Here is a 12,253-nt window from a genome sequence, read left to right as displayed (position 1 = left end):
GCCCCCATTCCACCTCTTTCCCCAGCGACCCCGCACTCACCGGCAGCGGCGGGAAGCGGAGCCACGCGGCCCCAGACCGTTCCGCTTCCCTTGCCCTGGCCCTGGCCCCAGCTGTGTCGCTCGGTGGGCGGGGATTAGGGAAAGGTTCCCCCCCCACGACTCGCCAGCAGCGGGCGGAGGCCCATGGCTGGAAGCTGGCTGGGACCGCGTCGCTCCGCTTCCCGCCACCGGCGAGTGCGGGGGGTGTCCTTTCCTCAACCTCCACGCACTCACCAGCGGCGGGAAGCGGAGGCCCATGGCTGGAAGCTGGCTGGGACCGCGTCGCTCCGCTTCCCGCTGCCGGCGAGTGCGGGGGGTGTCCTTTCCTCAACCTCTACGCACTCACCAGCGGCGGGAAGTGGAGCGCCGTGGCTGGGAGCTGGCAGAGTAGAGCGGGCTGGGGCCAGGCCGCTCTGCTTCCCGCCGCTGCCGGTGAGTGGGGTGGGGGGTCCCTTCCCCGAAGCCCCCTTCCCCGAGCAACACGGCTGGGGCCAGGGCGAGGGAAGCGGAGCGGGCTGCTCCCAGCCCCCTGCTAATCCCCTGGGCCACTTTGGGCTTGTGGGGCCCCCAAAAGTGCCCCCCACAGCTCCTGCCTCCCAGACCCAGGTTTATTTCTGTTTATTTTTTAAGGCTCATGGATCTCCTCTGTGCTAGCCCCTGATGCTTTTGTTTGCTTGTAACCTTTAAGCTGAACCCCCAAGAAAGCTGTTTTGGGTGCTTAAATTTTGTAATTGTTTCTTTTAAGATCTAGCAAAAGCCTAAGTTCCAAATGTATTTTTCCCCTCTTTGTTTTTAATAAAATTCACCTTTTTTAAGAACAGGATTGGATTTTTGTGTCCCTAAGAGGTTTGTGCATGTTGTTTGATTAGCTGATAGCCACAGCTAATTTCCTTTGTTTTCTTTCTCAGCTCTTCCCCGGAGGGGGGATGAAAGGGCTTGAGGGTACCCCACAGGGAGGAATTCCCAAGTGCTGCTTCCTGGGTCCCGGGGGGGGGGGGGGGGGTTGCATTTGGGTGGTGGCAGCGTTTACCAAGCCAAGGTCAGAGGGAAGCTGTAACCTTGGGAGTGGCAAGTATTAATTTTGAAAATCCTTGTGGGCAGGGCAGCCCAGAGGATTCAGGGGGCCTGGGGCAAAGCAATTTCGGGGGCCCCTTCCATAAAAAAAGTTGCAATACTATAGAATACTATATTCTCGTGGGGGCCCCTGCGGCCCTGGGGCAAATTGCCCCACTTCTCCCCCCTCCCCCCCAGGTGGCCCTGGGAAAAATAAACATTTAAAAACCTTCCACATCTCGGCACAAACCCAGTTTTGAGAAAACTTCTTTTCAAGTCACCTTTACAAGGTATCACTGGTTCTCAGCATCAGCTAGTGCTAAAAGGCACTGAAGCTCATTAAAAGGGTTGGACAAATATTTTCCGTCAAAACTTTTTTTGGATCGAAAACAAGGGCATTTTAAAAAGCAGAAAAAATCATGGACAATGTCTGCTTTCCTTCCAAATGTGTTGTGGTTTCTTTAATCGAAAAGCTGAAATTAGTCTGCCAAAACCTGAACATGGTTTGGGGTTTCAGAAGTGTGTGGCCAAATATTTGCTGCTTGCTGTGTTTGACTGTTTAAAGAAACAATAACAAAATTCTGCTTAAAAAAAATCCAAAAATTTTGAACCACCTCAGCTTGTGACCAAACGCCTGAGCCCATCCAGTCAGAGATTTTTCCAGGTTTCTGATACTCTGTTGGCTTCCTTGACTCATACCTGTCTCCATAACTTTGGGTTCATTTAGGTTAAAACATAAGAATGGCCATACTGGGTCAGACCAAAGGTCCATCCAGCCCAGTATCCTGTCTACGGACAGTGGCCAATGCCAAGTGCCCCAGAGGGAGTGAACCTAACAGCCAATGATCAAGTGATCTCTCTCCTGCCGTCCATCCCCACCCTCTGACAAACAGAGGCTAGGGACACCATTCCTTACCCATCCTGGCTAATAGCCATTAATGGACTTAACCTCCATGAATTTATCTGTTTCCTAGAGACTGGCTCCATGGGGTCCCTCACAAACTGGAGATGGTTACTGTGGGTTTGTCTTTAGTATAGCTTATGTACATACTCCACGAACTGAGCATTTGAGCTTGTTCCAGAATCTGGGATGAGCCTATGTTGTGAAAAGTGAAATGCTCAAAATAGCACATGCATGTGAATGGACACAGGGTGCTAAAATTAAATTAACCCAGAGGTTCTCAAACTGGGGGTCGGGACCCCTCAGGGGGTCACAAGGTTATTACTGGAGGTCGCGAGCTGTCCGCCTCCACCTCAAACCCGCTTTGCCTCCAGCATTTATAATAGTGTTAAATATATGAAAAGTGTTTTTAATTTATAAGGGGGGGTCGCACTCAGAGGTTTGCTATGTGAAAGGGGTCACCAGTACAAAAGTTTGAGAACCAGTGAATTAACCCCTCTGGAGCCTCGGGGAATGCAGGGGAGGGGGGGGGTCTCCCTTGGTAGGGTTGGGAAGGAGGTAGGTGGTGTAGGATATTGCTCTTCTCATGTGATCCCTCCCCCATGGCTCTCTTGGCTCTATCACTGTTAATCTAAAGTGGCTAATTTTCAATGAAGCTCCCCTCCCCTGACATGAATCTCCCTATGGCACTGAAATGAAATGTAGACTATAATTTGGTATTTGAGAAGTGAAAGGGATGGTAGCCCTAAGGGAAAAGATAACAGCTTGGCTCATTGTGTTAAATAGCTGTCTGCAAGCCTCAAACTGCTAAATGAGCTTTAGGGTAGGGAAGGCTGTGCCTCCCCAAACAGCCTGGCCCTGCCCCCTATCTGACCCCCACCCACTTCCTGCCCCCCGACTGTCCCCCTCAGAATCCCCGACCCATCCTGCTCCTTGTCCCCTCACCGCCCCCACCACCACCACCCGGGACCCCACCCCCACCAACCCCCCCGTCCCCTTACTGCCCCGACCCCTATCCACCCCCCCGCTGAGTCCTGATAGACCCCCGGAACGCCCACGATCCAACCCCTGTTCCCCGTCCCCTGACCACCGCCCTCCCCCCCCCCAGCAGCGCTGTCCAGGGCCGCTCCTGGGTTACCGCCGCCTCTCCCCTCTCTCAGAGCCTCAGCATGGCGCATCCAGGAGCTGCCCTGGCCCCTGGACAGCGCTGCAGCGGCGTGGCTCCAGCGGGACTGGAGCTCGCAGCCCCACCCCCTTACCACACGGCTCTGACTCAGTGGGAGGAGTTCAGGCCCTACCGGAGCCACGCTGCTGCAGCACTGTCCAGGGCCACTCCTGACGCGGCGCGCTGAGGCACTGGGGGATGGGGGAAGGCGGAGGTGGGGCCGGGGGCCCCTGCGGGGCCCGGGGAAAATTGCCCCATTTGCCCCCCCTCTCTGGGCGGCCCTGCTTGAGGGCCCTGACCTTCTGCACTTGGAGTGCCAGTGCGGATTCGGCCTTGACAAGGTCTGACACCAGTATCTGTCTTCTGGGCAGGCAGGCTTCATTGTGCTTTCTGCCCTTCGTTAACCCTTTTCTGCCCATGTGCGGTTTGTATGCTCCATCACAATACAGCATCTCCTCCATGAATTCAGAGATCTTATTCAATGGGTTAAACTCACTCTAATTCGCTCCTTAGGAAATGTTCCAGAAACTCAGAAAGTAAAATGGACCAGGAACTGTGAACAGTTTGAGAAGCTCTTTATAGCTCTCCCTGCTGCTACATACATTCAATTTCTTTCAAACAATACAACAGTCGTCTGCACTGCGATCAGTCAGAACTTAGAGGATATCAAACAACGTCTGACTCTGAAGATTCATTTGAAAGCCTCTCAAAAGAATCTCAGACTGGGAATGAGAAAGCAAATGACTTGCCCTAGGGGCTGAAGTTTTTTGGAAGAATCCTTTCGGAAACCATTCTATTTCAAAAGGCTAGTGATTAATCAGTCTATTCCATTCCTGCACATGTGGGTGAAATTCCCAGCTATAGCCAGAGTTCAGGCCTTCAGTGGCTCTATCACAGAGACATTTGGGGCAAAATTCTACCCTCGTATAACTCTACTAAAGCCAAAAGAGTTACATCAAGGATGAATCTGCCCCATACTCTATGTTTTGGGATTTTGACACATTGTTGGTGCATTTGTTCCCACAGTTCCTAATGATTCAATTAGTCTCAGCATAGATTGCTAACATCCTACCATTAAGAGAAACTCACCAGATGTTCTCTGTCAGATTCAGTCCTAATCACTTGTCTCATATCTGACATCAGAGAAATCCTACGAGCAAAAGAATCTGCAACAGCAGCCATACGCATACCTCCAGCAATCCGAGGAGCTTATCTCAACCTATTCTGTGTCCTGTATTCAAAAGGCCTTGGTGAGATGAAAAAGGACAGCTGCTCTAAAAAAAAATAATTAGATGTTATTACTTATAATTAGGAGGGAAAATAGGAAACTCTTTGCCTTAAAGCAGCATCATACATATTTCTCCAGTGCTTTAAAGACTCAGTGTCAATGAATGTTAGACCCAGAATGGAGGTTTGGGGGTTTGAAAAAAAAGGATTGTAGAAAATCTATTATTAAGAGAAATATTTTTATGGCCAGATTTCAATGCAAACTGTTTTGTGGGGCTCTAAGCTTTCCACATGCAAAGAAAAATCACATCATTTCATTCAGAATGGCTTTTATTTTAGATTAAGGGAGGCTAGAATGAACACAAGGAAAATGTCCTTGACAGCCCAGTGTGTGTGTCTCCTCTGTGACAAGAAGCATCAACTCTGCCTCAGAATGGCAGCTGCCTCTGCAGAGAGTGGACTCAGAGAAGTGGAAGGGTGCGATATAACAGAAAGACATCTTCAACGTGATGATGGGATGGACTGCACCCTCAGCAAGTTCGCAGATGACACTAAGCTGGGGGGAGAGGTAGATACACTGGAGGGTAGGGACAGGGTCCAGAGGGACCTAGACAAATTAGAGAATTGGGCCAAAAGAAATCGGATGAGGTTCAACAAGGACAAATGCAGAGTCCTGCACTTAGGACGGAAGAATCCCATGCACTGCTACAGACTAGGGACCGAATGGCTAGGGAGCAATTCTGCAGAAAAGGACCTGGGGATTACTGTGGACGAGAAGCTGGATATGAGTCAGCAGTGTGCCCTTGTTGCCAAGAAGGCTAAAGACATATTGAGCTGCATTAGTAGGAGCATTGCCAGCAGATCGAGGGAAGTGATTATTCCCCTCTATTCGACACTGGTCAGGCCATAACTGGAGTATTGCGTCTAGTTTTGGGCCCACCACTACAGAAAGGATGTGGACAAATTGGAGAGAGATCAGCAGAAGGCAAAGAAAATGATTAGGGGGCTGGGGCACATGACTTACGAGGAGAGGCTGAGGGAACTGGGCTTGTTTAGTCTGCAGAAGAGAAGAGTGAGGGGGGATTTGATAGCAGCCTTCAACTACCTGAAGGGGGGTTCCAAAGAGGATGGAGCTCGGCGGTTCTCAGTGGTGGCAGATGACAGAACAAGGAGCAATGGTCTCAAGTTGCAGTGGGGGAGGTCTAGGTTGGATATTAGGAAACACTATTTCACTAGGAGGGTGGTGAAGTACTGGAATGGGTTACCTAGGGAGGTGGTGGAATCTCCTTCCTGAGAGGTTTTTAAGGCCCGGCTTGACAAGCCCTGGCTGGGATCATTTAGTTGGTGTTGATCCTGTTCTGAGCAGGGGGTTGGACTAGATGACCTTCTAAGGTCTCTTCCAACCCTAATCTTCTATGATTCTGTGAGAAAGAGAATCACAACAGCTGCATGCACTATAACCATTCTTCTGTAGTGTTCACGCCCAGTCACATTAAATTGGTGGATGAGACTCAGAAAGTGAAACTGACCAGCCTTGAGTGACAGTTCACTGTAAACAAAGACATCATGGTCTAGTGCAGGGGTGGCCAACCTGTGGCTCTGTAGCCACATGCGGCTCTTCAGAAGTTAATATGCGGCTCCTTGTATAGGCACCAACTCTGGGGCTGGAGCTACAGGCGCCAACTTTCCAATGTGCCAGGGGAGTGCTCACTGCTCAACCCCTGACTCTGCTATAGGCCCTGCCCCCACTCCACCCCTTCCCGCCCCCTCCCCTGAGCCTGCCGTGCCCTCGCTCCTCCCCCCCGAGAGCCTCCTGCACACCCCGAAACAGCTGATCGGGAGGTGCGGGGAGGTGCTGATTGGCTGGGCTGCCGGTGGGCGGGAGGTTTGGGAGCAGGGGGATCTGATGGGGGGGGGGGGGGCTGCTGATGTATTACTGTGGCTCTTTGGCAATGTAAATTGGTAAATTCTGGCTCCTTCTCAGACTCAGGTTGGCCCCCCTGGTCAAGCAGTTAGAGTCTTGGCACTGCATTGCTGTGTGACCTTGAGCAAGTCACTTCACTTTTGTTTCCCTGCCCATCTTTTGGATATTATGACTGTAAGCTCATTGGGATGGGGTCTGTGTCTTAATATCATAGTGATGGAGTGTATCACAGGCCACCAGCACCTGCACACAAAACCCAACAACCAGAATGAGACCAGAGTATTACAGCCCATAGTTCTGTGCCATGGGCAGAGAACAGCATGAACCAATGTGCACCATTGGCCAAGGCCCCCACAATGGCAGGGAAGTGGTTAAGTGAGATATCCCCAGATAATCCTGGCAAGTTGGTACAGTACACAGTGGGGTGCGGATCCTGGTGCTACTGTATTACAAATTAATAATACTAAAGTGACCCACATTGTTAACATTCTTTCTGTGTTACAACCATTGTAGTTGTTCTACTCAAGACTAGAATAAACCTGCCTTTAATGGAACTCCTCAGCTTTATACCAGTGTATCTGAGAGCAGAATTCAGCCAATTGTACTGAAACGGGCAGTCTCCCTTTTTAAAGGTAGGGTAAGATGCTTGGCTATAATTACATTGTAGGCTGTTGTGTTATCATGCCTGTGCATAGGCGCCGACTTCTGCTCCCGCCGGTGTGTGCTTGACCCCCCCTCTGCCCCTGGCCCCACTCCACCCCTTCCCCCATGTCCGCACCCTGCCCTTCCTCTTCTCACCCCTGCTCCGCCTCCACCCCATCCCCATTCCACCTCCTTCCCCAAGTCCCTGCCCCGCCTCCTGCCTTGAGCGGGCTATGTCCCTGCTCCTCCCTTTCCCTCCCAGAGCGCTGCCAAACAGCTGTTTGGTGGCAGGCAGAAGTGCTGGGAGGGAGCGGGAGGAGCAGGAACACGGCACGCTCAAGGGAGGAGGAAGGGAAGAGGCGGGGGGAGCTTGGCTGCCAGTGGGCCCAGAGCACCCACGCAGTCGGCGCCTATGTGCCTGTGCATGGACTGGCAAGACCTATGCCACACTCCTTGGCACCACAGACTTTGCAGACATATGAGTCAGCAGCATTATACGTAACTGATCCTGCAACTAAAACAACTACCTAGTACTTTTGTCTGTATTGCTTTTATTGTAAATAGGGGAAAACTCAAACAAAAGGATTAAAAAGAGAGAGAGAGAGAGAAAATTAGCATTATTGAAGCATAAGAAAAGTCCCTGGAGTCTCCTCCGCCATGTGACAGCTATATAATCTTTTGTCAAGTGTCTGGGTCAGGAAATAAAGTTCAGGCCCTTCTCAGCAGTCCTGCATATTGCATCTTTGTTACACGAGGGATTTGTCCTTTCATCCCTGAATGATCTTTACCTTTCACTTCTCCTTCATCCAGTAGAACCAGAATTAGCAAACAACAAAGCTTTACTTAGATTCACGGGTCATGGATTTAAGGCCACAAGTGACCACTGTGATCATTCTAGTCTGACCTCCTGCATGGCACAGGCCGTAGAACCTCACCCAGTAATTCCGGCATCAAGCCTATAACTTCTGATGGAGCTATAGCAGATGCTTTAGAAAGGGACCCAGTCTTGATTTAAAGATTAAAGATGGAGAATCCACCACATCCCGTGGTGAGCTGTTCCAATTGTTCACCGTTAACATGTGTTGCCTTATTACATTCACATTTAACAAATATTATTTTAAGATAATCTCATTATTTTTTTGCATGACTCTTATGGCTCAGTCCTACAATCCCTTATTCATATGAGTAGCCCTTACTCAGGTGAGTTAGTGTCATAGATTCCAGTAAAAAGCAACAGAGGGTCCTGTGGCACCTTTAAGACTAACAGAAGTTTTGGGAGCATAAGCTTTCGTGGGTAAGAACCTCACTTCTTCAGATTCCAGTGGAACTACTCGTGAGAGTGAGGGTTTGCCGTACTGGGTAGTATTTGTATAGTGTTTCATACAATTCATACAAATTGTAAGTCAGAAGGCTTTGTAGAGTAGAGTTACAGTGATAAATAATTGTAACAGGAGAGCGAAATGAGCAGGGGCAAGGGAGAGGAGAATTTGTCAAGTGAGATATGAATTCTAACCTGATCTGTCTACCTACATAACTCTGTGCCTCCCCATAACCAATGTAGCGTCTAAGCACCTCCCAAGGCTATTTAAAAACAGAAATAGCAATTAGAATCTCACTCTCTTCTTCCCAGCCTATAGGCAGGGGCATCATTTGCATGGAGCAAGGGGACAGTTCCCACTCCCAACCTTGGTTTGCCCCCCAACTTTTCATAGGTCTACATGCTCCACTCCCCCATGAATTTGCCTGATACAATAGAATCACACACAATGTTCTATCCAATGACATAATTCCTCCCCGACACCCATCCAGGAATTTTTCTGAAATGATGGCCTTATCTGTAGGACAAATAGCTGGAGGGGCTTAGACTATGGGTATTTTGCCCTGGCTCCTGAACTGAATGGGCAGCCTGATGGGATGTTTGGGGACAGAGGTGTTACAATCTAAGCATTCAAAGTCAGACCCCCCAAAATAATTTGATTTTAAAAATTATTACATTTGGGTTCTTTTTATTTGCACTTATAGGGAGTTACAATGTCAAGCTATTCTCTACAACGATGAGGGATAAAAATTTACTTTACAAATAAAAAATGATTCTCGAGAAAAACCACCAAGTATTACGAGCATTGCCAGCACTGGTACTGTTATGGTCCAGGAGCAACAGCAGCAAAACAGGTGTAGGATTGATGTGACTGTCTGTAAACGCTTACCAAGGCTTGTGGTGGACTCTCCACCACGGGACATTTTTAAATCAAGGTAGGATGTTTTTCTAATAGAGATACTTTAGTTGAATCAGGAATTAATTCAGGGAAGTCCTATGGCTTGTGTTATGCCGGAGGTCAGACAAGATGATTGTAACAGTCTGTTCTGGCTTTATAATTTATGAATCATCCAGTAGATGCTCGACTGACCACAGACCTGGTGTTGGAGAAATGACCCTCTATGGAAATAGAAACAGGTTTTTCCCTTTTAAATTTGCTTCCAAGCCCAACAGCATTATTTTGTCAGTTGCTTTAATGGGTACCCAAGGATTCCCCCAGTGCAAAGGAATCCATAGGTGGCATAGAGTTGAGATATCAAGTGCTACACACCTTTTTCCTGAGGAAGGGTGTGTGGCTGAAGGACTGTTGGCACAGCCACTTGGGGGCCCATTGAAGCTGGAAGCAACTCAGAGAAAACCTAAAGCATAAAAGGTGAGGGATGAATTCTGAAGCCAACATGTTCAACCCTTGGTGCTGTAATGGTAACTGGGCCTACAAATGTACCATAATTGTGAGTTCAACTGGGGGGAAGTGGAGACAAGTTCATAAAATGTCACAGTAACCTACAAAAATAATGCTGGTGGGAAAAGATGCAAAAGGGGGCCCGACTGAATTAGTCCAAACAAAAAGGCCTCCTGATATAACTCAAGGCCTGTGTTATAATCATGCCTTGTAAACAAGAGCAGTGCGGGTCCAGAAATTGATGAACCAAAATTGGGGTATTGGAAATTAGGCCTGTTGGTGGACAAAATAATGACGGAATGGGCTATTCCACCTATCACTTCCCTTTGGGATCCTTAAAAAAAGAGACTTTAGGAAGAAAATTGGCAAAGGCAGATGCTGGCTGATTGAGGGAAAGAACAGTAAAAGAGTTTCACCATCCTGGCTGCCACTGTCTGCTAGTCCCCCAGATCCACCGTGACACCATTGTGCTTTCATCATCCTGATCTTAAGAGATGTCCTGAGCAGACCGGGCCAGAGAGAGGGACCCAGATAACATCACCATCTCTACAGGCTCTGGTTAAATCCCTAACAACAGCTGGGATGTGAGACTATGTTGTCCACGCACCCTCCACCCCACCTGATGTACCTCGCCTCACGTGTACCCTGTTGCTTCCCCACCTCATTTCTTTTATTTTTTCCCCTATCCCTCTCCTTTTGCAGAAGAGTTTCATCAGAGTCTGGCTTAGCTGGCCAAAACTGCATCTTTGGCAACACTACTATAAGCCTGTGACCAGAAGGCAGCTCAAAGCAATGCCCCAAATAGCCTGTTACTGGTACAAGTTTGCCAGGTCTGAAAGTGGCTAATCAGACCATGTGCTGGCTGGACCTGTGTTTTTCCAGCAGTGAAATTACAAGTGAGAGTCAGCACCTGAGATAGAAGCTGCATTTTCTCTCATTGCTGTTCTTTTCTCTTCCCTTTGTGTGTGCTGTCCTGAACCTAAGGACAGCCCCTCTGACTCGGACTATTAGGCTATATCGCCCTGAGGGGAGGTGCGATCTGTTGGACTTGGCCTCAAGGCTACAACGCCCCCCACCCCGGGGTGATGGGGTGTACCTGTCCCATGACAACTGATGGAAAATGTGGACAATGACTGGGACCTGCTAAAATGCCCGAAGGAGGGAAGACCGACAACAGGACACCCCTTTTCTTTCATTGGTCAGTCGAGCTGGGCCGGGATGGAGACAGACAAGGTTCTAAAGTGGCTGCTGGAGAGTCAGCAACAGCAAGTGATGCAACAACACCAGCACCAGACCCAGCTGCCACAGCAGGCGACGTCACAGCAGCAGCAGGTGATGGAGAGCTGGTCGCCCAACACCAGACCCAGCAGGAGCACTTGATCCAGCAGATGGTGCCACACTACTGCGGCCGGGCGGATCACCCTTTCCCACTCCAGTGGGGTCAGAGGCCAGGAACACCTTGACTGGCCTCCCAGTGGGGCTTATGAAGATGGGGCCCATTGATGACATTCTTTGTGACATTCGAGTGGGTCGTCCGCCACCACCGCCTGGTGGTTGTCGGAGCGCTGGGCTACCCTTCTGGTGGAGCTGGTCCGGTCTGCTTACTGGAACCTAGACCCCCAGGAGGCCTTGGATTATGGGAAAGTGAAGACAGCCATCTTAGACCAGACTGGCATCAGTCCAGAGACATACTGCTGACGCTTCTGCTGGGAGTGATACCCACCCCGGTCCAGACCGAGGGCAGTAGCCCAGAGTCTCTGGGACTACTGTTGGCAATGGCTGGAACCGGAGAAGCAGACCAGAGTCCAAGTGGCTGAGATAGTGGCCCAAGAACAGTTTATCCAGATCCTCCCCAGTGGAGGGAAGAAATAGATACAGCGACACCAGGCAGTGACTCTTGCCAAGGCCGTCATGCTGATAGAGGATTAGTTGGCTGACAAAGGGTCAGAGCTGCGACCCTGTAAGCCAGAAGGCCCAGACAGACCAAACGGGACCCCAGCCAAGCTGGGAGATCCGTAATGACCATGTCTACCAAGTGATTAAAGACCCACAGACCAAGGAAGACTTCAGACAGTTGCTAGTTCCACAGAGGTTGTTGCGGGAACTCTTGCATCTAGCCCACTTGGTGCCCTGAGTGGAGCACCTGGGAAGGGAGAAGACCCTTCAGCGGCTGGCGTGAAGGTTCTTTTGGCTGGGTATACACCACAAAGTTAAGGACTACCATGCCTCCTGCTCTGAGTGCCAATGAGCTGGCCCAAAGGGAATACCAAAGACACCCCTAATCCCGCTCCCCATGGTCAGAGTAACAGTTGAACGCAATGACATGGACCTCGTGGGACCATTGGAGAAAAGCAGGGCAGGATATCGTTACCTCCTCATGGTTGTCAACTCTGTGACTCAGTATCCCGAGGTCGTCTCCTTACGTCCAGCCACATCGCCTCAGAGGTCATGAAGATCTTTGCCAGGGTTGGAATACCATGGGAAATAGTGACAGACTAGTGCACCAATGTGTCATTGTGGCTAATGGCCGAATTATGTTGCCTATTGAATATTCAGGCCCTCAGAACCTTGGTGTACCATGC

The 12,253-nt window shown here is 49.8% G+C and overlaps 1 protein-coding gene across 1 annotated transcript in view; it reads right to left on the bottom strand.

The window, feature by feature from the left end:
• LOC113406945 (aspartate aminotransferase, mitochondrial-like) overlaps positions 1 to 12,050 on the bottom strand; it is a 105,869-nt gene extending 93,819 nt beyond the window's left edge. Inside the window, exon 1 of the mRNA XM_026653862.1 lies at positions 12,043 to 12,050. Coding sequence (XP_026509647.1) covers positions 12,043 to 12,050 — 8 coding nt within the window. The remainder of the gene's footprint in view (positions 1 to 12,042) is intronic.
• Positions 12,051 to 12,253: the final 203 nt, after the last annotated feature.

The sequence above is a fragment of the Terrapene carolina genome, unplaced genomic scaffold, assembly GCF_002925995.2.
Source record: "Terrapene carolina triunguis isolate 2854851 unplaced genomic scaffold, T_m_triunguis-2.0 Scaffold166, whole genome shotgun sequence".
Classification (NCBI taxonomy): Eukaryota; Metazoa; Chordata; order Testudines; family Emydidae; genus Terrapene; species Terrapene triunguis.
Note: the sequence above shows the minus strand (reverse complement) of the source record. Positions and strands in the feature narration are given on the sequence as shown.